This window comes from Myxocyprinus asiaticus, chromosome 18, assembly GCF_019703515.2.
Source record: "Myxocyprinus asiaticus isolate MX2 ecotype Aquarium Trade chromosome 18, UBuf_Myxa_2, whole genome shotgun sequence".
Lineage (NCBI taxonomy): Eukaryota > Metazoa > Chordata > Actinopteri > Cypriniformes > Catostomidae > Myxocyprinus > Myxocyprinus asiaticus.
Genome location: NC_059361.1, coordinates 35,332,074 through 35,359,945, shown reverse-complemented (window position 1 = coordinate 35,359,945; position 27,872 = coordinate 35,332,074). Strand labels below are relative to the sequence as shown.

At 37.8% G+C, this 27,872-nt stretch overlaps 1 protein-coding gene across 2 annotated transcripts; it reads left to right on the top strand.

The window, feature by feature from the left end:
- The first annotated feature begins 147 nt into the window (after nucleotides 1–147).
- LOC127455755 (ADP-ribosylation factor GTPase-activating protein 2-like) lies at nucleotides 148–27,359 on the top strand. Of its 2 annotated transcripts, XM_051723862.1 has the most exons (17): nucleotides 148–271; nucleotides 1,177–1,295; nucleotides 1,940–2,012; nucleotides 2,830–2,961; nucleotides 3,362–3,442; nucleotides 5,449–5,563; nucleotides 5,703–5,759; nucleotides 7,111–7,155; nucleotides 8,952–9,004; nucleotides 18,716–18,852; nucleotides 19,054–19,185; nucleotides 19,445–19,573; nucleotides 22,586–22,735; nucleotides 22,861–22,987; nucleotides 23,607–23,697; nucleotides 25,680–25,801; nucleotides 25,923–27,359. In XM_051723862.1, the coding sequence occupies exons 1-17, from the start codon at nucleotides 200–202 to the stop codon at nucleotides 25,941–25,943; spliced, it is 1,656 nt and encodes a 551-aa protein (XP_051579822.1). In that variant the 5' UTR covers nucleotides 148–199; the 3' UTR covers nucleotides 25,944–27,359. The 2 variants fall into 2 exon arrangements, with proteins under 2 accessions (XP_051579822.1, XP_051579823.1); XM_051723863.1 differs by lacking the exon at nucleotides 7,111–7,155.
- The last annotated feature ends 513 nt before the right edge of the window (nucleotides 27,360–27,872 follow it).

Genomic DNA, 27,872 nt, shown 5'->3' with positions numbered 1-27,872 from the left:
ACCAACTTAGCTTCGTGTTTTTTCACTTCTAAATTAACTTTTTTATTTGTTTAATTAATTTATTTATTGACTATTTAATTTGCCTTTTGCGTTTAAACTGTTTAACGTCTAGAGACCTTTAATTTGTAAAACACGTCTTCCGGTGTCTCTTCATTAATCTGCTGTGGTTTCTGTGTTCACTCTGATCAGTGTTGTCGAGATGGCGTCGGAACCGAACAAGACAGAAATTCTCACCATTTTTAAACGACTGCGCTCCATCCCCACAAACAAGGTAATGCGAGATATCTTACTGAAACCGTTCTGTCTTCATATAAATCATCATTTTAGCCTATTCAGAGACATCAGTGTGTGTGTTTTGTGTGGGATTACGTGTCAATTGTCTTTCCTGAAACCGGTGCTGATGCGGCCTGTCTCGTCAACATAGTACCAGATTTACTACCAAAATCACACCTGAAAAACAGTCCAGTACCAATCTATGAAACAAGAATAATAACGCACTCAAGAGCTGCTAAAACAAAACTAGCTGTCTTGAACGAAATCACTTGATTACAGTTTTGTCGGCTTGTTTGTTAGCTGAGAATGACGCAGTGGTGGTGAAAATGACGCCCTGTAATAATGTACTGGAGATACAGACTGTCCATCAATACTTATTACCTAGACAGTCTCAAATATAGATCAAACACACCCATTTGTGGGAAAAAGAAGTTTTGTAACTTGGTGGCATAATTTGTTACATTACAATATCAAATAGCACGAAATGTCCTAAAACTTTGATTTAGTTTATTTTCCCATATATTCTTATTTAAATAGTCATAAACTACTGACCTGTGGTCAGCATGTTAAAAGTATATAAACTGACTCTTAACCCGGGATAGGGCCAGAACATGTTGGAGAACCAGATGGTTTCAAAACCCCCATTAAAGGCATTTAAGCAATTTTATAGCAGGTTCCTTAAAGTCACGGAAAACCTGGACTTATCAAGAAATTTGAGTGCTGAATTTGGAATTAAGCTGAAAAAAAAAATAAATAAATAAATATATATATATATATATATATATATATATATATATATATATATATATAAACCTCATCCCGTCTATAAGGTTTGGGAACCATGAAGTGTTACTTTTTTTTCTTTTTTCTAAATCATTTTGCACGTTTATATTTTATTTCTAGGCCTGCTTTGACTGTGCTGCTAAGAATCCGAGTTGGGCTAGTATTTCCTATGGCGTGTTTTTGTGCATTGACTGTTCTGGAATTCATCGCTCCTTGGGAGTGCACCTAAGTTTTATCAGGTATGTCTGGCTCTGTATTGTTACCTGTTTTATTATATTGTGATGTCATGTGAACGTCTGTCAAGGTATTTTTTTTTATTTTTTATTATTTGTCATGCATTGCAGAATGTAGACAATAGAACTTTGACATTTTTTTGAAGTTTTGTCACTCATCAGAATGACTTCATCACTTTGTTTGATGTTCTGGTGTAAAATCTTTAAGCTTAAAATTTCTGCGCCATTAGCATCACCAAACAGAACTGCATGAATAATCACTGTTTGTAATGACACATACACACCCAAATGGTTGAGCCAATGTGACTGTCTCAGACTGGTTGGGATGCTCAAGCAAACAGAGCAATGTTTTGCACCTCACAGTTTTACACTTTTTGGGGAATTAACCCACAAATTGCTTTCATATGGTCCTCTCTGCATGTTAAGCTGGGACATGAAGGGTAATTGTAGAATTCAAATAAAAGACACTTCACCTTAATCTTTCGACTCGTATATAAATGCTTGAATGATTTGACAATTGTCTATTGAGGGTGTGTTTGTTTACAGTTCTTTAATATTCACTAATGAAGTAATCCAGTACTATTTCAATAGTAGTTTAGGCAGACTGTGAGCGTTTCAATGTTAAGTGACTTTGTTGGCAATCTTTTCAGATCCACGGAGCTGGATTCCAACTGGAGCTGGTTTCAGCTGAGATGTATGCAGGTTGGAGGCAATGCCAACGCGGTCAGTTCTTCCTTTTTAAACTACTCCATAAAAGCATGCATTCAATTACTTAAGTTCTGCATTTAAAGGGATAGCTCACCTAAAAATGAAAATTCTCTCATTTACTCACCCTCATGCCATCCCACCCAAATCCTAAACAAAGATTTTTAGAAGAATATCTCAGCTGTGTAGGTTCATACAATGCAAGTGAATAGTGGGCAGAACTTTGAAACTTCAAAAAGCACATAAAGGCAGCATAAAAGTAATCCATAAGACTCCAGTGGTTAAATCCATATCTTCAGAAGAGATATGATAGGTGTGGGTGAGAAACAGATCAATGTTTAAGTTCTTCTATACTATAAATTCTCCTCCCTGCCCAGTAGGTGGCAATATGTACAAAGAATGTGAATCGCCAAAAACAAAAGAAGAATTTTAAAGTTTATAATTGGGATTTATAGGGGAAAAAAAAGGACTTAATTATTGACCCACATCTATCATATGGATTCTGAAGATATAGTTTAAAACACTGGAGTCTTATGGATCCCATTTATGCTGCCTTTGTGTGCTTTTTGGTGCTTCAAAGTTCTGTCCACCATTCACTTGTATTGTATGAACCTACAGAGCTGAGATATTATTTTAAAAATATTTGTTTGTTTTCAGCAAAACAAAGAAAGTCATACACATCTGGGATGGCATGAGGGTGGGTAAATGATGAGAGAATTTTCATTTTTGGGTGAACTGTCAGCTTTAAAATTCAGCCCCCTTTAGCGACTGACGTTGACTCTGTACGTGATGTTACATCATTCTCCTTACTCCCATGTTTGCTTTCTGTGCACAGATGGCTTTTTTTCGTCAGCATGGCTGTACCACCAACGACACCAATGCGAAGTACAACAGTCGTGCAGCTCAGATGTACAGAGAGAAAATTCGACAGCTTGCCAACGCTGCACTCTCCAAGTATGGCACTGAGGTGAGTATACAAACCCCATGCTGTTCAAGCATTGTCACTCCCTAGAAAGTGAACTATGCCCTGCATGTATTGGTACTATCAAGCTAATAACATGATGTAAAGGTCTTCTTTTGAATCTATTATTCAATTAGATTTAAATAGGATTTTGTATTAGTTCCTGAACTCGTTTTGCTATCAGTTGATTATGTTTGGTTTCAATATGTGGCCATGTTGTTTGTGATAATGGCTAAACTTTGAACTTGAGAGTCACTGAACAAACTCCATGTTACAGCAGTGGTAATTTGGTTTTGCCTTCTCACAGTCAAAGGTTATGTAATATTACCAGACATCTAACGTGTTGAGTGCTGCGTTCAGGACATTGATTTGATTTAAGACTTTGTCTTGTCTTTTCAACGTTCAGCTGTGGATTGAAAGCTCCGGCTGTGCTCAGCCTTCACCTTCAGAGAAGAAAGACACTGATTTCTTTGATGAGCACACACAGGTATGACACAGAGAGTTGTGCGTGTTGACTGTGCTACTCTTGTAAATATCAACTTTTGATATTTGAAAGACACATAGTATAAGGAAAGAAACATGGTTCCAATGGTCATGGAATCTTGAAAATATCAGGAAATTTTAAATTTTTTTTTATTTTTTATTTTTTCTGGCCTGGAAAAGTCGTGAAGTTTAATAGAATTGTGGATATAAATTGTTTCTACCTAGAAATTGCACTTTGTGTGTGTAGTCTCTAAATTTTTTTATTGATTTTTTAAATTTTTTTTAATTTATATTCCTATCCTGTAATTATGAAGGACTGGAAAAGGGATGTGCAAAACTACCAATTTTCATAATTGACTAGTCAGTGTTTAGGATAATAATGTATAATTAGGCTCCGTTATGTTCACTTGACCACAATCAGACGCCTTTTAAATGGATATACAGATGCAAAGTGCAGCACTTTAACAAACAGATATTCAACAAATAAATAGGCTAAATAATTATAACATTGTATTGCACAAAACTATCAAAGTAAGGAATGCTGCAACACAGAGCGGCATAAAACCGCTTATGCGCATCTTGAATGCAGAATGCAGAGCTTCAGGTGTTGTCCTCACTGCCCAGGCAAAAGTGCAGAACTGCAAGATAATATTGCGGGTACAAATTTAGTTCATGAGTTGAAACTTTTTTTTTACTGCAACTATTGGACCTAATGTTTATTAAGTATCTTTAACTACTATGTTCTTAAGTGTTTGATACAATGTGCTTATTATGTACAGACATGTTGTTGCATTGTAAACGCATTTAAAGTACCTGCATGCAATTACATCTGTAGTTGCACTGTTAACCCAACCCTTACCCCTAAACCTGCCCGTACCTCAACCTCAGTAGCAGAAAATTAGAATTTTGTGAGAATTTTGCAGAACAACATGTAGTTACACAATAAAAACATTGTATTGTATGTATTTTAATATTAGTACATAGTAGTTAAAGACATCTAATATAAATTGGGACCAACTATTTATTTAAGCAGTGTCAGACAGAATTGGCAAAAGATTTGAAACTCTCCACAGCACCTCACAATTACAGGAATATTATTGACAGCGAGGATTTAACTTCCGACAGTGATCGAAACCTAAAGCATTAAAGAGACAAAACTTCTTGAAGAGGGTTATTTACTGTTAAGCACAGCAAGCTATCATCACACAAAAACACTCTCCAAGAAGTTGTGTCTCTCAGTTAATTTAAGAAATGTGTCTCCCATTTAAACCACCACCACTAAAAATAATAATGTTAAGCGTCGACCCCACTAATTGTCCAACAACTAACTGACTAGTCGATTAGGTTACCACTCTGGCACATCCCTACACTGGATAAGCTATTTCAAAAAGTCACAAGTTTTGGGAAGCCTTAAGAAATGGCACATGTTACAGATTTAGAACTTGATTACCATTATAAGTGAACTTCAGGGCAAAAAAAGTGCAGAATATGGCCCCTATAAGATAAGGCCTGGGTAGCTCAGCGAGTATTGATGCTGACTATCACCCCTGGAGTCGCGAGTTAGATTCCAGGGCGAGCTGAGTGACTCCAGCCAGGTCTCCTAAGCAGCCAAATTGGCCCGGTTATTAAGAGGGTAGAGTCTCATGGGTAACCTCCTCATGGTCACTATAATGTGTGGTTCTCGCTATCAGTGGGGCACGTGATGAGTTGTGCGTGGGTGCTGCGGAGAATGGCGTGGGCCTTCACACGCGTTACGTCTCCGTGGTAACGCGCTCAACAAGCCACGTGGTGAGATGCGTGGAGTGACGGTCTCGGACGCGGAGGCAACTGAGATTCGTCCTCCGCCACCCGGATTGAGGCGAGTCACTACGCCACCACGAGGACTTGGAGCACATTGGGAATTGGGCATTCCAAATTGGGGAGAAAAATAAATAAATTACGCTCATGCGCATATGCTGTTATCATGTCTTTGTGTTAAATTTGACAGTTATGGTGTTGTTTTACCTGCAGCCTGCTAACAGCTGGGACATGGCATCACCAACACCAGCAGATCAAAATGGAGCCATAACTTTAACCCCTCAACTGGAGCAGAGTTGTATTAAGATTTCAGAGACTACTAGCCCCCGTGAGAACACTTCCTCCTTAAACATAATAACACGTGCACATTTAAACAGCCACATTGTCATTGTGTTTCACAATCAGTCATACAGATTCTTGGCTTGTCAGTAAGTTTGATTTTAAGTGACCTTGTCCATGTGATACAGAGCCTGAAGAAGGTCCGAGTATTGAAGGACTGAGCACAAGTCCTAAAGCCACAATAGGTGAGTATTTGCCTGATTGTATGTGTGCATATGCCTAGGCAGAATGTATATTATGTTCAAATTATCATCAGAACATCCTCATGATTGTGTTCTCCATTCACCACCCCATTCCTGCTGAAATGCTCCCCGGAGATTTATTTTAACATGGTGTTTTTATGGGATCATATCACCAACATTAATGAATCCCATAACCAAGTCAAGCTCCAGGACCTGCTTGGAAACCTTACTGATATTTCTACAAGTATTTATCATGCATATATCAACCTTTTATATGCCAAAAGCAAGGAATTGCTCAAAACAAAAAAATGTTTGCAAGTACTATAATAATTGTGACATTGCATGCTTTTTTGAAAATGTATAATATTAGTCAATGTGAAATTCAGTTCGCAACCCACCTTGCTTTTGTAATATGCTATATTTCCAAGTGAGTTGAGATTTTCAATGAGAAAACTTGATTTTTTTATCATAGGGAATTGATGTGAAAAGTGAGCATTCTATATCAGAAGGAATGTCACAACGTGCTTTCTAGATATTGTTTAACATTATTCATTATCCTACACAGCCTAAGTTACATTAGCGGAAAAGTAATTTAAATGGAAGAGAAAGTTGCATTGTTATTAAAGATTGCAAAGATGTTTTATTTAAAATAATGTGAATTGGGGGCCTGGGTAGCTCAGCAAGTAAAGATGCTGACTACCACCCCTAGATTTGCAAGCTCGAATCCAGGGTGTGCTGAGTGACTCCAGTCAGGCTTCCTAAGCAACCAATTGGCCCGGTTGCTAGGGTGGGTAAAGTCATGTTGGGTTAACCACCTCGTGGTTGCTATAATGTGGTTCTCGCTCTCAGTGGGGCACGTGGTGAATTGTGCATGGATTCCTTGAAAAATAGCGTGAGCCTCCACACACGCTAGGTCTCCGCAGTCACGCGCTCAACAAGCCACGTGATAAGATGCGCGGATTGACGTTCTCAGACGCGGAGGCAACTGAGATTCATCCTCCGCCACCCGGATTGAGGCGAGTCACTACGCCACCATGAGGACTTCGAGCACATTGGGAATTGGGCATTCCAAATTGGGGAGGAAAATAAATAAATTTGAATAATGTGAATCGTTTACAGTAAGACCACTAACAGGCATTAGTAAGTAAATATGGTCGATATCGATTTTATGTTGACTTTTACAATGCTTATTTTTTATAAATATTTACAAAACATTTCCAAGCTTTCTATGCTAATATCAGTCCATTAAATCTGGCAAAGTAGTTTTCTAACATTTTCCCCAAATTAATATTAACCCATTCAGCTAAAGAGGCTTGTGCCCTCAGTAACGGTTATGTCTGTTCTGTTAATGTAGAGGACTCAATGAGATTGACGTCAGACGAGTCACAGCCTCATAAAGGTGATTTGAATGATTTCGAAATTGCTTTTTTCCAAATGATTAGTGGGAAAGTAGCAGCATGGTTCTGCGCTTGACTGACGCTTGATTTTCTGTGTGTGTGCCACTTTAACCCCACCCCTTCCGCTTTATCACAATATCACCCTTTAAGCTTTCCAACTGTGTTTCTGATAGGGGTGTAAATACAGTAATTCATCAATGAAGTTAATTGTTGTGAATAATTTAATTGATTGAGCACGTGAACTGTCGATAAATCAGTTTCAGCACAAATGTTTTCAGTAATCATATTGCTAATGGAAGCATTTGAAGATTGAGCGCACACTGCAGCTCGCGGTGCATGTTATCATGACAGGTGCGCACCATTGACTTGTTAAAATAAATCAGGCTTAAATTAATCAGTTGTGGGAGTGTTTATAATTGTAAAAATTATATAATTCATTGTTCGTTCATATGCATTAACTAATGTTAACAAATGGAACTTTATTGTAAAATGTTACCAGATTTTCTATAAGCATTACTGTTGCTATGAATGGTAATAAATGAATGATAAATTAAGCAAAGATTAAACTGATCCAAAACAAATGCATTAAAATACAGCAGACTGAAAATCTTAGAAAGGATATATACTTTTCTATGTGTACTTCAGTTTTAGCTGAAAGGGTTGTAGTTATATTTACTATATTTACAGTTTTTGGAGTCGTCCACATGCATTTTACAGTATTAACATTAGTGGTTCATTTTAATGACAGTCTAAAAAACGAAGACTATAAAAATTCTTAAACTGAAATCCCTAGTTTCAGTATATTTATATAAAGCTGAACTAACCTGGTCATCTGATTGAAACTCTTATTAAGGTAGTGTTTCTACATGATCGCAATACCTATGTCATCGGTTTTGACTCATGTATGAAGGAAACGTGCAACAAATGGCCAATAACTTAAAAAAAAATCAGCACATAAAAAAAAAAAAAACACGCAAAGACTGCATTGACAAGATTTTGAAATAATCAGGTTTTTCTAAGGTCTTTATGTCAGAACGTAAGCAGACATGCGTGCATTAAATAAGTTGACAGAGTGCAGATAAAGGTGTTTATTTACAAAATAATATCAGATTTTTCCTTAAACCACTTATAATATTTTTTTCATTGTACATTTAAACAGTACGTTTACAGGTGCAGTTACAATCAGATGATTTTTGCATAGTCGAGCTATAGTCTTCATCTGTCTGTCCACGTTAACATAAGACAATGTGTAGTCAAATATTTGAAGAAAGGACATCAGCTGAGCAAGTGCAGGTAACACAGACCATGTTATCCCAAAGTAATTGTCATGTACACACAATCTGGATTGATGTGCACTGGAATGAGATTAGAACGGCTTTTCATTATTGATCTGAATGCAGCGTAAGTAAATCTTAAACCTAATTTCATTTGTCTCAGAAACTTGGGGCAACTTCAGGCTGTTTGGACTTTGTCTAGAGATCATAGGTCCAGTCCACTAATAATAATACTCCATGAATGTGCAGTTGTAGAGAGCTCTGGCCTGTTCCTACTGTTCCAAGTACACACTTTAAAGGCTTTCATGCTCTGATAATCTAATTGATTGTGTGTAGGTGTGACCTCTTCCCTTCAGCTTTGCTGGCATGATATTTCTCTGGGCGGTGTATGCCATTGCCTCCCTTGTCATGCACTAATGATCCCTGTCTGAAGAATGTTTATTCACTAGGCTAATGTGAGCTTGGAGGAGTTGGTTACTGGTTTGCTGATCTCTTACTAACTGTTCTATGCTGTCTGATTTCAGAAGTAAAACCCTCCATCATTGGAAAGAAGAAGCCAACTGCTGCAAAAAAAGGGGTAGGTAAACAATCAATGCTCTACCACTTACTCTCTTGTATTGTGATTGTGAAGTTTTCAGCTTTTGCCACAAGGTGTCAGGCTAACACAACTGAATAGTTGACAGGCACCATACAGAAACTAGAACTGTGTGGCTCTGCATCCAGCCAAAGAAGGAATCCAATGTAATCATTAAAACTCTGGCATTACTTGTACACAATGGCATTATTAAAGCTTTGAATAATACTTGGACTAATCTCACAAATGTGTGCCAGTGACATTTTGAGTAGCATGGGTTCCTGAAGTATTTTTCTCATTCCATTTGCTCTATTGGCATTTCAGAAAACCACTTAGCAACTGCATCTTGCTTTTTCGTCCAAAAAACAAAAAAACAAAGTGTAAATATAAGGTTGTAATAACTCCAGCTCATTCTTGGAGCTTATAGTTGCTATATTTTGAAAACATTTTGTTCTAGGGTGTTCTTTTAATGTGTTAATTTAGTGTAATTAGTTACATACAAATAATGCAATTAATCATGCCCCTCGACCTGTACAAATATTCAGCATAAATATGTATTTTCCTACCATTGGAACAATTTAAAGAACATGAACATGTATCTTTGAGTTTTTGCAGAGGTCCTCAACAAACATTATAAGCAGCGCAGCCGGCAAAAGATAGCTGATGGTAACGCACTAGGATGCGTTCTTGACAGCTGGACGAAGCACAACAAAATGCAGGGATCTCAAGAAGAGATTTGAAAAGTTTCCAGCTACTTTTAACTTGATGCATAGACCTAAAAATGTGGCGTTTATGAGGCTGAAAACCAGTGAGAAGCTCAAAGCGTCCATCTGATGCATATGTACAGTGATTTAAAAATAGCGCTGATAGAATGCAAGAATGTATCCTGTGAGAACAGAACAGATAGATGAACTCAATGGCTGTGGATTATAGTCTTATGTTAAATGATATTTGGTTAAAACAATATATTTACATCTAAAGCCACTTTTTGTAGTATCTAAACAATGATTTACTCTTCTGACACAATAATGCAATCTGAAAATCAGAATTTTATTTATATATATATATATATATATATATATATATATTAGATAGATATATATATGTGCATCCATGTGAGCGCTAACAAACTCATTGACTATTTATACACGCACTAATTGCAATTTAAAAAGCCACAGGTGTGGGAAATTAACCTTTAATTGCCATTTAAACCTGTGTGTGTCACCTTGTGTGTCTGTAACAAGGCCAAACATTCAAGGGTATGTAAAGTTTTGATCAGGGCCATTTGGGTGATTTCTGTTACCATTATGATTTAAAAAGGAGCCAAACAACTATGTGATGATAAATGGCTTCATATGATCACTATCCTTAAATAAGAGACAGTTTTTTTTTGCATGATCAGTCATATTTTCAAAATCAATGCCAAAATTTCACAATTTCTGCCAGGGTATGCAAACTTTTGAGCACAACTGTATATAGACAGTTGAAGTCAGAATTTTACATACACTTAGTTTCGTTTAGGACATCTACTTTGTACATGACACAAGTTTTTCAAACAATTGTTTACAGACAGATTGTTTCACTTTTAATTGACTATATCACAGTTCCAGTGGGTCAGAAGTTTACAAGAAATAACAAGTTTACAAGTTAGAAGTTAACTGTGCCTTTAAGCAGCTTGGAAAATTCCAGAAAATGATGTCAAGACTTTAGACAATTAGCCAATTAGTTTCTGATAGGAGGTGCACTGAATTGAAGGTGTACCTGTGGATGTATTTTAAGGCCTATCTTCAAACTCAGTGTCTCTTTGCTTGACATCTTGAGAAAATAGAAAGAAATCACCTTAGAAATAAAATTGTGGACCTCCTCAAGTCTGGTTCATCCTTGGGAGCAATTTCAAAACGCTTGATGGTACCATGTTCATCTGTACAAACAATAGTATGCAAGTATATACACCATGGGACCACGCAGCCATCATACCGATCAGGAAGGAGACGCATTCTGTCTCCTAGAGATTAATGTAGTTTGGTGCAAAAAGTGCAAATCAATCCCAGAACAACAGCAAAGGACCTTGTGAAGATGCTGGAGGAAACAGGTAGACCAGTATGTATGTCCACAGTAAAACAAGTCCTGTATCGCCATAACCTGAAAGGCTGCTCAGCAAGGAAGAAGCCACTGCCCCAAAACTGCCATAAAAAAGCCAGACTACAGTTTGCAAGTCCACATGGGGATAAAGATCTAACTTTTTGGAGAAATGTCCTTTGGTCTGATAAAAAACAAAAATTGAAGTGTTTGGCCATAATGATTATCGTTATGTTTAGAGGAAAAAAGGTGAGGCTTGCAAGCCAAAGAATACCATCCCTACCATGAAGCATGGGGGTGGCAGCATCATGTTGTGGGGGTGCTTTGCTGCAGGAGGGACTGGTGCACTTCACAAAATAGATGGCATCATGAGGAAGGAAAATTATGTGGATATGTTGAAGCAACATCTCAAGACATGAGCCAGGAAGTTAAAGCTCGGTCGCAAATGTGTCTTCCAAATGGACAATGAACCCAAGCATTCCTCCAAAGTTGTGGCAAAATGGCTTAAGGACAGCAAAGTCAAGGAATTGGAGTGACCATCACAAAGCCCTGACCTCAGTCCAATAGAAAATTTGTGGCCAAAACTGAAAAAGTGTGTGCGAGCAAGGAGGCCTACAAACCTGACTCAGTTACACCAGTTCTGTCTGGAGGAATGGGCCAAAATTCCAGCAACTTATTGTGAGAAGCTTGTGGAAGGCTACCCAAAACGTTTGACCCAAGTTAAACAATTTAAAGGAAATGCTACCAAATACTAACAAAGTGTATGTAAACTTCTGACCCACTGGGAATGTGATGAAAGAAATAAAAGCTGATAATTCTCTCTACTAATATTCTGACATTTCACTTTTTTTTTTTTTTTCCAGATTAACATTTTAGTGGTTGCTCCTCAATCATGACACACAACACAAAACATTCATGTACAGATTCAACCATTTCCCCCCCCCCCCCAATCCCCAACCCTCAACAAACATCCCTGTGGCCAAGGCTGAGTACACATGCAGATTAAAAAAAACAAATTTACATACATATATATAAAATAATAGTAATAAATACATTTTAAACTATAAGTCCCTCTCCACTGCCCCTCCCCGAGAGCTCTCCAAAAATTCCAAGTAACTGCCCCACTTTTTTTCAAACAAATCCCGGTTGCCTAGCCTTCTATGCGACACCTCCTCAATTGCCGCCAACCTGCCCATCTCTGTGCACCACTCCTGAAATGATGGCGTTCCAGCTGACTTCCATCCCCTAAGGGTGACCTGTCTGCCAATCATATCACCGGCTAGGACAAAATTTTTTTATGTGATTATCCCCTATATTAATGACCACCCCATCACCTAAAATACGGAGTCTGGGGCTATATGAAATTTGAGTGCCCAATACGTCACACATGAAACTCTGAACCCTCAACCAAAATTCTTGGATCTTAACACACCACCAAAAAGCATGGGTTTTATCCCCATCTTCTGATTGGCATCAACGCAGGTGGGTGTGTCTTTCAGACCAAGCCTATACAATCTAGAGGGGGTCCATTTAGAATCGATGTAAAATCTTAAATTGCATAAGATGCACCCTTGCATCTCTAGATGTAGACCTGATGTTTTTTAGAATCCTAGCCCACGCTCCCTCCTCCAATACAAAGTTAAAATCTTTCTCCCATAATCTCTTGGTAGAAGTTAAAGCTCCATCCCCCAGACACTGAATTAGCAGGGAGTAATACACTGATGCCTCATGACCTTTTCCAATAGCAGTAATCACCTCTCCCAGAGTATCTGGCACTTTATTTTCAAAGGATCGCAACACTTCAGTCTCATTTAGGTCACCAAGTGTGTTGACCTCCCTCACAATCCACTCTGTCCAACAGAAAGGGGACTTATTAATACATAACTTTTGGGTTCAGCCATATGCTCGAAGCAACATTTAAATAAATGTCCGTATTAAACACTCTGGACACTGTTGTCCATACCATGTGCAAATGCGAGATAACAGGGTGTAACTTCTCCAGTTAGTTTGATAGAAAGGCTTTGCAATAGCAAAATAGGGGCAAGAACTTCCTGTTCAATACAAAATCAGGGAGGGGCTCTCTCAGGTGGAAGCGACCAATGAGCCAAATGTCTAAGACTGAATGTATAATAATAAAACTAAATTTTGGGTAGGACTAGCCCAACTTTATTAATTGGCCTATGCAACTGAAATGTAAACTGGGACGTTGACCATTCCAAATGAAATTGCTATGCGATCAGATTGCTTGAAATAAGAGAGGGGGACCTCTATAGGGAGAGATTGTAGCAGGTAGTTGAATTTTGGAATGCAATTCATTTTAATTACATTAACCTTCCCAATCATAGATAAATGTAATGAAGCCCACCTGCCCACATCGCGCTCAAACCTTTTTATTAAAGGGTCAAAATGAACTCTAACTAAATCAGACAAATTTGCTGGGAATAAAATACCCAAATACTTAATGCCCTGTTTGGGCCACTGTAAGGCGCCCGGCTGAAAAGCTGTTACCGGGCAGTATGCTGAAAGAGCCAAAGCTTCGGATTTAGACCAGTTAACTCCGTATCCTGAGAACTTAGAAAAGGAATTCATAATTCTGTGGAGGCAAGGCATAGATCTAGTAGCGTCGGATACTAATAAAATATCCGTGTAAAGCAAAAGCTAATGCGCCACCCCTCCTGCCACCACCCCTTGAAAATCATCCTCCTTTCTTATCGCGGCTGCTAATGGTTCCAGGGCAAGACAGAACAATAAGGGGGAAAGAGTGCAACTCGGCCGGGTGCCCCTATCCAGAGTAAAATAATCTGAAATGTATCCATTTGTTTGTACTGCCGCTACCGGACGTCTATAAAGTAACTTAATCCATCCAATAAAAGTATTCCCGAACCTGTACATTTCCAAAATCTTAAAGATAATCCCATTCTACCATATCAAACGCCTTTTTGGCATCAAGTGAGATGGCATCGACCGGAGTCTGATCGTTCGCCACTGACCACATGATATTGATGAAACGCCTAATGTTATCAGAAGAGCTATAATAAACCCCACCTGATCTGTATGTATAAGAGATGTCATAACTTAATCAGTTATCCAAAATTTTTGACAAAATTTTAACGTCTAGCTGGATCAGGGAAATTGGATGGTAACTCTTACACTTGCTTGGATCTTTGTCCTTTTTAAGAATCAGACTGATTCGAGCTTGTCATGGTTGACTTAGATATATATTAAAAAAAATCTATTCTAGACTAAATCTTATGGACTGATGAAAAAAATATATAGTCCCTACCAGATGGGTTCAAAAGTCTTCAAATATCTATAAGACCAAGATTTTTACACATACTGTGAAGCGTCACTGCTGCTCTAGTGGGCTTGCACACTTTTGCTTCACTATGATCAAGGACTGAGTCCATCAAAAGATTAAAGTCTCCTCCCAATATTATATCATAAGGCTTGCAACATCCCTTCAAGATCTATAAAAAAAGCCCTGATCATCGACATTAGGTGCATAAATATTAGCCAAAATAAGACTTTGTCCCTGAATTTCAGCTAAAACAATAATGACTCTTCCTAATTTATCTTTACTCTGTTTGAGACATTTGAATTGTAAATGTTTCCTTATCAGTGTAATGACTCCCATGCTCTTACTCGAGCAAGTATTATAAAAATAATGCCCACCCTATATCTTTACAAATGTTTCAGCTTCCTGCGGAGAAAAGTGCGTTTCTTGAAGAAACACTTTGTCATATTTCTTGCGCTTAAGAAGAGAAAAAACCTTCCTCCTTTTTATGGGGTGCCCCAACCCATTCACATTCTACGTGGAGAGACAATCCACTCATTAACATTTGAGATTTTGATATTTAAGAAAAAATAGATTGTGTTTCTAAAACAAGATTATAAAGACCATATTCCAACATTAGTGCAACAATCAAACCCCAAACATCCTCTAGAACAAAAAAAAAAACAGAAAAAAGAAAAACGTGCGCATTAATCCCGTGCATGACAGCGCCAACTGGCGTCCGTTCCTCCAAACTCAAACAGTCCATGTACACCTACGAGAGCCCCCGCGACAACATTGCCGTCGGATTGCTCAAGTCCGGTGTTTCTATACAAATTTTGTGAGACAGAATTACACAGCAAAAGATCATCTAAAAAAAACTCCAGCCAAAAGGCAGAATTAACACACGAGCGTGTAGCTTCATCCATAAAACTGTCCTGAAGGTGTGTTATTCTACAAAATAAACTTCCGCTAGGCGGAACAGCACAAAAAGAGTGTGTAGAATTTTCAAACAGTCAAGCGACTGTTCAGTGAGCCGGTCCACTCGGCTGCAATATGAGTACCACAAGATGACTGACTCACTCCATTGACTTTATGAAGGACATCGTTTGCTGTGGGCATGTGAATGTTTTACGGCCATCCTTAGCATCTATTCTCAATTTGGCCGGGAATATCAGTGCAAAAGCGACCTTCCGTTGATGTACAAGTTTGTTGCATTCCTTGAATCGATCACGTTTCACTCTTGTCGAGTTCGCAAAGTCTGGGAACAAGAAAATGCTGTGGTTCTTCCAAGAAAGCCTTCCTTTACTCCTCGCCTCGTGTAACACAAGATCTTTATCGGATGATCTCAGAAATTTGGCCAGAATTGATCGGGGCTCATCCAGGAATTTCACCATATACTGACCCTCTTCGGCCTCAGAAATTCCGACAATTCGGACATTATTCCACCGGCTATGGTTCTCCATGTCCTCCAAATTCTCCCAGACACACTCCAAATCCACCTTGGATGCTAGCGGATTAGCAGATAATTCCCTCTCCGATGACTCCAGATAATCAATCCGTTTCTCGACATCACCCACTCTCGTGACCACTTAAGTAAACTTCGCCTCCATGGCAGTGATCGATCGACATATCACAGCAAGATTCTCCAAGTCAGCAACGACCTTCGTCAGTATTGCCAACATATTCAGCATTTCTCGCCGCATTTCCCGTATCTCTCCGACCAAATCGACTCCCGGGCCCGGAGCCTGCTCAGCTGTGTCAGCTTGAGCACGCAAGTGTCTTTTAATGTCTCCACAGCCTGAGGATTTTGAATTCTTTGACATATTGTCCTCATAGAACAGTTATGGAACAGAGTATATCGAATCTCACTGGTTTATACCATAAAAAGTATTAAAACTAGCAAAGTGCGCAGAGCTCGACGTTCACACGACCGATCCTCGCATGGCATCACGTGACTCCCCCCCCCAACATTTCACATTCTTAAAATAAAGTAGTGATCCTAACTGACCTAAGATAGAATTGTGAAAAACTTGAGTTTAAATGTATTTGGCTAAGGTGTATGTAAACTTCTGACTTCAATTGTATATATAATATATATATATACCACTGATCAGCCACAACATTAAAACCATATGCCTAATATTGTATAGGTCCCCCTCATGCTGCCAAAACAGTGTGTGTGTGTGTGTATATATATATATATATTAGGGCTGTCAATTTAACGTGTTAATTCAGTGCAAGTAATTATGTAAAATATCACAGCCTCATAAAGGTTATTTGAATGATTCCAAAATTGGTTGTTGCCGAATGATTAGTGGGAAAATAGCAGCATTGTTCTGTGCTTGACTGACGCTTGATTTTGTGTGTGTGTGCCGCTTTAACCCCACCCCTTCCTCTTTATCACAGTATCACGGGGCTTTAAGCTTTCCAACTGTCCTTTGTGTTTCTGATAGGGGTGTAAATACAGTAATTCATCAATGAAGTTAATTGTTGTGAATAATTTAATTGATTGAGCATGTGAACTGTCGATAAATCAGTTTCAGCACAAATGTTTTCAGTAATCATATTGCTAATGGAAGCATTTGAAGATTGAGCGCACACTGCAGCTCGCGGTGCATGTTATCATGACAGGCGCGCACCATTGACTTGTTAAAATAAAGCAGGCTTAAATTAATCAGTTGTGGGAGTGTTTATAATTGTAAAAATTATATCATTCATTGTTCGTTCATATGCATTAACTAATGTTAACAAATGGAACTTTATTGTAAAATGTTACCAGATTTTCTATAAGCATTACTGTTGCTATGAATGGTGTATATATATATATATATATATTAGGGTTGTATATTTAGCGTGTTAATTCAGTGCGATTTAATTATATTTATAAAAAATATATATATTTACACAATTTTTCATGTCCCCGGACCGTAATATGGAATATTCCTACCAATGAAGCAATTCAAGCTTGAAGTACCACCTGTTTTCTCCAGGGGGCAGTAAGCGAAACTCCAACTGTTTAGGCAACACGCAGCTTATACAGAGAACAAACCACACTCATTGGCACGGTTCTTGCGCTCAAAGACAGCTTGTTGAAGCGCAAATCTGAACGCAGGCATCTCCTGATGTGTTTTTCTAAGTTAAGGTAACTATGTGTAACTTCACACAGCTACCTAAAAATTGTATGTTTATGGCGCAACGTCTCAAGTGGAGTGAGATGCTCCAAAAGCGGCTGTCTGACGTAGGTTTACATTGAGGTGTACACCCTTATAAGTCTACCTCTGACAGATTGATGAATTCAGTTGAAAAATGGATTGCTGTGAACTTATCAATGCTTTACTTGTCTGCCACAATAATGTATTGCATTTTAATTATCTGAATTATTATTTTTTTTAATAATATATAATTATTTAAATATATCTATTTATAATTATTTAATCATATATTGAATTATTGTTATTTGAGGGGCTTTCTCGGCAAATATTTACAAATATCATATTCAGATTCACAATCATTTTTATTGTAGCATGGGAAAAACTTGAAGGTAATGGTTATACTTTGGATAATTCATAATCATTAGTTGATTAACAGAGGTAATGGTTATACGCTTGATTAATTGATAATCATTATTCAACCACATTTGTCGCATTTCGTATGCTTTGATCTCCACATGAAAAGCGCTTCAAAAATGTATCATTCTGCATTTTGGTGATCGTTAAAACTTGGTGTGCTTCTTTGGTAGTTAAAATGTGTCTTAAGTTTCATCTAGGCTTGTTTTTACAGCAAATAGCATTAAGAGCTCCTTTCCCCATCACTGACACTGAATCATATACATATTTATTTATTTTATTCATTTATTTGTCAGGGACCATGCACAAATAATATTAATCTCACAAGAGAAGAGATGCTTTGCACCAGATTTAGCTACTAGTTAATTTCCATCTGCAGTCCCTGGGCAGATGGAAATTAAAAACATGCAAATATATGTACATACATGCACACATGTACATTAAAAGTAAAATACTAACGTTGTACAAAATTAATGATGACAATATATATTTATCATTTGTTTTATGTATTGAATTGTCTTATTAATATATGCAATTAATTGTGATTAATTGGCTTCTCATATAATTAATTCGATTAAAGATTTTATTCTATTGACAGCCCTAGTTTATACAATATTGCAAAAAACAAAAAAATCATAATGGAGGTTTTGATTTGCATCTGTATTTCAGGAACCCTAGTGAACAGTTTAAAATTAATTATGATATAAAGTATTTGTAGATACTTTAATAATTTCTCACTTTAAAATGTATTGACACAGGATTATTCTTTGTTTTTGTTTTTTTATTTACTATTAGCTTGGTGCTAAAAAGGGTCTTGGAGCCCAGAAGGTGAGCAGCAAGAGCTTCACCGAGGTGGAGAAACAAGCACAGGTGGCTGAGAAACTGAGAGAGGAACAGGTTGCTGAGGCCAAGAAACAAGCCGAGGAATCCACGTGAGTCTTCAGACTCTGTCTGATTAGTACTGTTGAGAGGGCTCTCAGATGGACTGACTTTACGTTTTAGAGGTTTAGCCCTCCCTTTGAATGATTGAATAGTCGAGTATGTATTTGAGGGGAGGCCTAGCTCTTCTAACAGTCTAATCAGAACTACAGCTATAGCAATTTCATCTGATTGCATTCCCCTGTGTCTCGCAGAGTGGCCTCTATGCGACTGGCCTACAAAGAGCTAGAGATTGACAGGAAGATTGAGGAGAAGAAACTGCAGAACATGGAGGGGAAGAAGAAGGAACAGGCGGAGAGGTTGGGCATGGGATTCGGCAACAGGAGGTGACGATACAGTGCCAGCCTTGATTAAACCACTGTCATAATAATTACATCACTCCTTTCAAGCATGATATCACTATCACAGCAAATTAATAACCCAAAACGCCATTACCCAGAGTAATTGTTTGTGTAGGAGTATTGTGTGTCATTTTGCCATTCATTTGACATATGTTATGTAAATTTTCCTTGGAATTGTGAAGGTAAACTTAATGAGACTAATGAGATCTGACTTTGTCCTTCTAATGTCCTTGATTTTCCGCAGTGCCGTGTCTCACTCTGTGATGGCTGAGATGCAGGTGATTGAGCAGGAGACCCCGGTGGGAGTCAAATCGTCCTCTCGCTCTAAGCTGGACATGTTTGATGAGCCTGGATTTGCCTCCGGACCACCAAAGTATGTTTGTGTTGGACAGCGTGTTTGTTTATTTGTGGTGTTTGCTCAAACTTGTGGTTAGGGATTTGAACTAACCCCTAACCCTAAGTAATAACTATTTTTTCCCCCTGGTGGACATTAAAACAGGCAAAACAACCCGACAGACTTTGAAGGAGGGATTTGGATTGTGTATAGGGAGTGTCATAGAGACTTGTGGGTGGGCTCTTTTGACTGTTACTTGCCCCTTTGAGCAACTATTCAGAACATCCCAGAAATTAGGGATGGGCATTTTCGAGTAATTTTGTAGTCGATTACTCTAAACCCACAAAAATCGAGTAATCGATTATGAGTATTCGATTATTACACATACGTGAAATGTATTTTTTGTTTTACTACAAATGTTACCACGAACAGTTTCAAAATAAGCTAAGTTAAAAAAAAATTGGGGAAAAAAAATTACGACGCATTAATGGTAATAATAATAATAAAAATAAAAAAATATTTAAAAGTAACAAAAACATTTGTACTCACCTGGAGCTTACATAGAAACAAATACTGACGGCATTATGGTAATGCACATAAAAACTCATGAGAGTCTGCATAAGGGCTATCGTATGTTTATCATTTCACACGTTATTATTCAGAATAACAAGTGGTCAAATTTGGCTTTTTATAAAATGCACTCTTTCCCGTGTTCAGATATATAAAAGGGTCATGAAGTGCTATTCATTTTATTATCTTCCCTGTGGTACAATGAAAATTTTAGGTTTTTTTGCACCAAAACAGTCACAATTTAGTAATATGTGATCATTTTCCACCCTGCCTCTGGCCCTCTGTCTGAAACGCTCGTTTTTGGCCTAAGCGCCTCCTTAAAACTTCAATATAAACGCCCAGTGTTATGATTGGCTAATATCATGCAGCCACCCAAATTCAGTAAACTTAATCAGAAAAGAATGAATAAGCCTCAACATTATAAAACAAAATTTCAGGGTTTACACAACGCACATCCAACACATTCCATCTGAATATATTAAACTGTTCATCTCAAGCACAACTGTAAACACTCAGCACCATAAACAATCAAACAGTCATGACTAGATTTTTGATCGGGTCCAAGTGTTTTTAACTGCCCAATCCTTCAATAATAGTTCCTTTGCAAAGCTTGAATTGTATTATGACTGGTTCACAAGCAATTCACGCTGAAATGAGCCTGAAAAAATGCGCAATCAGTCCAAAGCACAGTGAAATGACGCACACACTTACTGAGGCACAAATTGCCAGAAACACACCGAAATGGTCTAATCTAATCTATGTTTGCATACACCAACAATTAAAAATAGTGCAGATGGGCAAAAGAATGTGCCATGACTCAAAACAACAAGAGGCAGCAGCTGAATGAAAGAGAATTGCTTCTAACTTTCAGAGTTGTAACTTGACACATCGTCTTTTAAAAGCGGTTCATGTTTATATACAAAATGGTCCAGATGGGTCCCTTTTGGTGTTATGTAGGGCTGGGCAATATGATGATGTACATCGTGGCGATGATATAAAATGTCAACCGATAGAGATTTTGCTATATCTTGCATATTGCGATTATGTAAATATCCATGTGCGCAGTGTGGGTTTATCTATCAGTGGGCAGGGCTTCACGTGAGACTGAGAGAATTAAGAAACATGGATGGGGTTTTCCGGCATTTAACATTTTTCTGCAGCCGCCCAAGCAAATTTAATGACCTTCATCACATGTTTGCCACTTTAAAAGTGCTAAATATTCTTCTCATCTGACACGCGAATGTTTCATGTGACTGTGGTGTGCGCTGTCTCTGGAGCTCCAAAGTGCGTGCGAATCCAGCAGGCTTTCCGATATTTGTGCTCCATATCTCAGAGCGGGATCACTAGCGCTACTCAATCATTTTGGACCCAGAAATCCCCAAATGGGGAACAAAATCTCCACAAAACGGTGCAACTCCCAAACAGGACAAGAAAATGAAGAGGAGCTTGTTATTAAAACAGGTGCGACATCTGTGGTTCTCACAACGATAATCACTCATAATACATGCAATCTGTTTTACCTCCTCAAAATGAAGCACGCAAAAGAATATTATGAAAGCCAAAAGATGAACACTGCATTAATTCGATCATTTATATATTTATTTAGCAAGAAGTCATAATTATTTGTTATTTATTTTCTTCAAGAAATTTTTATTTTCGTTGGATTTTTTTTATTTTTTTAATTGTTTTATTTTCTTTGTTGCATTGCTTTGAGGAGATCTTAAGTTTCTTGAGCAAAGTTTATAATAATAATAATATATCATGATATATATCATTATCGTGATAGAAAATTACTCGTATCGTAAGTACAAGGCCTGCTCTCTTGACTTGAACTACGTGCCAGTGGGTGGGGCCAAGGGTGCGATGACACATGTTGTGGGATGTGTAAATACAAATGAGCAATGTTTAGTGACATCACGAACAGAAAGATTTCAAAACAAGTCAGCAGGGTGGCAAATATAAATGCTCTTTTTAGACTGAGGAGGAAGATTTGAGTTCTGAAATTTACAGTGTTTTTATAGTACAGTTAACGTTTATATGTTTAAATATCAAGTAAAAATGTATTTCTCCATTTCATGACCCCTTTAACGCACATACTGATGAGCTTCAGAGTTTCTTGTACCGCTTCGCATTTCCTTTCCACCATAAAAACAGATACTTATCTGCTGGTATGCATGACTCCAACAAGAACCGAATACCAACAGAGTAAAATTTCAATAAGAATCAATATTGCAAGTATTGCTACACTTGGCTTTTCTTGAAAGCATACAAAGATGTCACCATATCTTCTCTCATCCAACACCTCGACGACATGCCACAGCGCCCCTCACTGAACTCGGATGCAACTGCGAGATTGGCGAGAGATCCAGAGGGGACAATGCAGGATGATTCAGCATTGCCCACACCAGGCAAATGCGCAAAAGAAAATCAATATGCAATATTTGAATAGTGTGTAATTTGTATAATTCATTGTCATTTCAGGTACAAGGACAACCCTTTCACATCAGGAGACAGTTTTGGGTCACGGTGGGACAACGATGGAGCATCATCTTTCTCCTCCTGGGCTCTGGAGAAGGAGGAGCCTAAAGAGAGTGAGGTCACCATCTCAAGCATCCAGCCAATCGGAGAAAGGTTTGGCATTTTCTTTCTCTGAATGCAGAGTTGTGAATATTCTAAGTCTTTATTGAAGTAGTCAATGATTTGATGTGTTTTATGACTGACTGACTGACTGACTGAGTGATGATTACATATCTTAGGTTGCCCAGCCGGCGGAAGCCCGAGGTGTCTGTGGCAGGCATGGAGTCTAGTGAAGCACAACAGAAGTTTGCCAATGCTAAAGCAATCTCCTCTGACATGTTCTTCGGCCGTGAGAGCAATCCAGAGGTACAATGAGTCCACCGTATATAACCTTCATTACAACCACATACGCTAGCTCTGTTCCAAATCCAAGTGAGCTGCCCACCTGGGCAACATTTTTAAGAATTGAAGGCATGTATCCTTTGTGGATAAGGAACTCCCAGAATGCATTACAATGAGATCAGTGAAAATATTCATGCAAGATATTTGAGAGGCACAAAGAGTGGAGGGAAATGTTGAAAATGAACATATTATCATATGATTTGTATGTAATATGAATGTATAACAAACAAATGTATTTTTGTACAGTAATCAAATCCATTGATTGAGAATGGTTCCATCTAGTTAAAAATGGGCTCTCGCCAAGTATTCTTTGTACTTATTAGAATTTTGAGTCGCTAATATTAGACATGTTGAATCAAATGATGAAGACCAATGGTTCACAGCAGTCACTTGTGAGGTTCTGTTTAAGATGGGATGTTGCCAATGACACCAGGTCAGCTCTCTAGGTTATGGAACAGATCTAGACAGTTCTGTGACCATGATTAGTGCTATTGGCATCAGTTTGTGACAAACTGGACACATATGGTGAAGCTTGGGTGTCCTCAGTCTTATCTGAGATGGTTATATATTTCTTTCCTTCCAGTATGAGGCAAAGACTCGTCTTGAGGGAATGTCTGGCAGTACCTCCATCAGCTCTGCTGACCTCTTCGGTGATGGCAGTGTCCGCTCCTCAGGTAAATGTGCCGCTTTCTTTATGCTTTGAGGTCCAAAAGTCTGAACCCTCCATTGAAAGTTATTTTGCAAAAATGTATGTGCCCTTCAAGTGGAGTCGGAAATATCGTACTTACGAGTTCCGAGCACATGAACGTTCAAGCGAAGTCATATTTACAAGTGGGGAAACTCGGAATTCTAGATGATACACGAGTTACCCAGATTGGATGTTGGAAGGGGCGTGTCGACAGGAAAGATGATGGAAACTAATAATTTTGCAAATATATTTCAACTTCTGTACTTTATTTGAATAATATTAATTTGTTACATATTACAGTCAACTTACCTTTCGCAGTTTTTGAAAACAGCATTCACTCAAGCTGCCATGGACTCCACAAGTTTATGTGAAACCTAATGATCCATGTTTTTCAGCATGATTTGAGAATGCCTTAAAGAGCATATTTTGTGCTTTAACCCTTTAATCTCTGAAGTTGTTTTTAAAAATCTCCTGTTTCCGTGGCATGCCCAAAATTAATGGCTTAAATCCCTACAAAAAACAAAGAGGGTCAGTTGTTTGGTATCACTTTAAAGAAAACATTTAATAAAAAATTTATGATATAGATTATGATCAATTCTGAGTCTTTACTCCGCCTAAGAAGTGCTGAAAAAACAAAAACCTGAGCAAAAAATAAAACGGTTCTTATTTTTCTGATTTGACTATATATCTCAGGGTGTAAATAAGGTAGCTCCGAAAAACTGCTTTTGTTCCCAATCATGTCACCTGTAACTGAGTAAAATTTGTGTTGATATGACAAAGCAATCAAAAGAATTAAAAACAATATTTTGTAGTAAATAAATTATCATCTGTCCAAAGCCTCTCCAAACAAATAAAACCTAATAATTGTACATAACAACAAATTACACATGCAAATACAACAATGACTTAAGGTATGCTCTCTCCAAAGGATGCAGGCATGAGTAACGAGATCTCATTCAGTTCCATTCTGTGTCATTTGAGCCATCATTGAGTCTGTGTCATGTACTTGGTGCTATCTCCTTGTGGCCATATGTAATTAGAGTGAACAGTCCTCTCTGCCCATATTTGGATGACTTCCACCTCTGGTTGCAGCGATCTGAATCCTAATACGATTGGTTTAGCGTTCCATGACGCTGGATAACGTACTACATCATTTCCGATGAAGTCCAGGAAAGCTCGTGTTTTTAACCAGATAGCAAATTATGTGCTGTTTGCACATTGTGTAGATTATTTAATGATGTATGCATCCAATTACGTTGTGTGTGGGCTTGTTTGAAAGATAATCACAGGCGCCAAGTAATGATATGTGATCTTTTATGTTCTGTTTATAGTTTGTGAAGTTATAATAGAAAACGCAGCATATAAGCAACACCTGTTTACATGTAACATGTATGTCAAAGACACATACTTGGCTATAACTCATTTTGTCTGTGAGTACAACAGATAGGCTGGTTGTATTCTAATCTTTGAGAGCTTTCCAACAACATATGACAGGTGGCAATTTATTACAATAATATGTACAGTGCAAATTATTAATAAATAATCAAAACGGAACATATCTGATTTGTCTGCAAATTTCAAAGCACTTGTTCAGTTTTGGTCATAATGCCTGCATGCATTGTAAAGTACAGCTTCTAAACTTCAAAATGATACCTATTCTGTGTTGGTCAAGACTAGTTATTCATATTTTGATAATTATCGGCAAGGCCGATCTGAGCTTAAAGGGTTAATGGACCTTAAATAATCTGACCTTTTTGAAGTTAACTTGATCAGTGTCACAAATAGGAATTGTGCAGAATCTTTATCTCTTTTACATCATACCATTTTTCAAAATTGAAATCTTTTAATGGAAAAAAAAATCTTGATTTGCAATATGCTTTCAGAAAATTGGACCCCAATTTATATGAAAGGAAGAAACTTTCTCTCTGACACGTAACTCTGTGTGTTACGCTCATGTTGTCTCTAAAGGCTCATCAGGATTCGACAGTGTGCTTCCCTCTGGTCCAGACATTGCCCAGTTCAAGCAAGGTGTGAAGACTGTTGCAGGGAAGATGGCAGTGCTAGCTAATGGGGTTATGAACACCATTCAGGTGAATGCACCAATCTTCTTGATATTAAAATTGACAAGACATGCCGCCGTCTCATTCCAGTTTAACAATTGCATTGATGTGCCTCCACGTCAGCTATACTCACTCTGCTCATCCATTTCAGGATCGCTATGGATCTTATTAACAGGACTGCATTAGACTGAAATGGAAGTCTCATTGTACAAGATGCTCATCACTGCTGATTGGATCTGCTCTGTCTGTCTTACATGAATACACAAATCCGAGAGAGACAAAAGACCTGGGAGCTCCCAATCTCCCCCCAGACCACTTTAGACACTCTTGCTGACAGTATTTTAGTTTACTTTTGGAAGACTTGTGTTTTATTTTCTGATAACAGAAGCACTGGGAAAAAGTGTAAAGTTTGTTTTCATAATCACAGTGCTCTCTGTTTTAACCAACGGGTCCTGTTTCTATGCCATGTACTGGTCTCTGATTTCAAATAGTGATGGATTTGATAAGTATTCTTCGGAATTAAATGTAACCTATAGCGCTAATACGTTCTCATGGCCTTTTTTATTTTTTTTATTTTAACGATGTCATATTAAGTCCACCAAGCATTCATTGAATGAGGAAAGGGAACCATATGAAAAAAAATGTGTTATAGGCTTATTTATACATTTTGCACCCAATGATTTACATTTTGATGCATTACCATGGTTTTATTAAGACAGTTTTGAATGACTGGTGAAGCGTGTTGCCTTTTGCTTAAGGTGACTTGACGTACATCCTAAAGTTTAGGTTTAATTTTCAGTGGTGTATAAAAATAACGGTAATATTGTGCAATATGTCCTCACATGTCAGGGGTCAAGATCTCAAGGTGTTTTGTAGATGCAACTGCTTGAGTGATACCTGGGAATTTTTGGCTAAATCAAGACTTAAAGACCAAACCATGTTTGTTTCCAGCATTCACTCACTCCCTTTTGAAAATCCTCAGAAAACAGAAACCCAACTGAGTGACCAACTACCAAAATTGAAAGGTGACGTGTTATTTCAGCTCCACCGGTGGCACAAAGTGGAATTGCAATATGTTTGAGTGGCCTAACTGGGCGGGACTTAATATTGGCTCAGCCAATGGTGTGAGTCTGTGGCAGGTGAAATGGAATGAGAATTTCAAATTTGTATGCAGACAGTCATTATTTTTGCAATTCTGTTTGGTGCTGCTAGTTTAACGTAACACTCAGCGTTGTGCAGACATGTTCAGTTTAATAAAATGACAGCTGACTAAAAATGAAAATAATTTTAAATTCACCTGTTTTTGTGATGTAATCAGTTCTCTGGCAATGTGCATGTGCAACACTGTTTACTAGTACATGCATTTTTTTTTTCTTTCTTTATTTGGGATTATACCAGACTGAGCAGGGGAACAGTATTTGTTTTTAAACTCCTCACAGAATGTCTGCCTGTCTGTTTGTATCCCAATGCAAAATTTGAAAATAAATAAACAATCCAACAACAATCTGTAATAAAAACTATTTATTGTTGCCTGCTGAGCAAAATGTATTGACATTTGTGTGAATAAAGATTGAAATTCCCCACAAAAGCTGTTTTAAGACTTTGATTTAATAAACGCAAAGACTTGAATAGTCATTGTGTGACATAAGGCTGATAGGTTTATGGAATTGCAATTCTTACAAAGTAGTGTAGAAATTGACCTTTTAACCCTAATAAAATGAAATCAGAAAAAGACCTCATAAAACTGTATGTGGGTCCATGCTTTCATGTGCTCCAATTCAACAGAAACCTTTTATCCTGTTGCACAGGAGTAGCATGACCTTTGACCTCTCCATTCAGCTATGCAGCAGAAGAACTGAGCCTGATGTTCAAGGCTGCTGCAGCCATAGCGGACTATAAATAAACATTTCGCTGTTTTACATAACAAGCCCTTTCAACACTAATCAAGTGCAGGATATGAATTATAGATATCTATAATTACATTTTTACTGGTTAAAATGCAAATTCATGCTTAATTCTTACTAGTTCAAATTCCAAATACACGTTTTTACTTTAAAATGATCATTTTTATATCTGTAATTTGGTTTGCACTAGTGGCAAT

What these genes read in the sequence shown, in the direction of transcription:
- LOC127455755 (XM_051723862.1), top strand. Translation starts at nt 200, where the DNA reads ATGGCGTCGGAACCGAACAAGACAGAAATTCTCACCATTTTTAAACGA. An exon ending in TTTGCCTCCGGACCACCAAA is followed by an intron (nt 19,574 to 22,585) that starts GTATGTTTGTGT and finishes TTGTCATTTCAG; the next exon opens with GTACAAGGACAACCCTTTCA. An exon ending in ATCCAGCCAATCGGAGAAAG is followed by an intron (nt 22,736 to 22,860) that starts GTTTGGCATTTT and finishes TACATATCTTAG; the next exon opens with GTTGCCCAGCCGGCGGAAGC.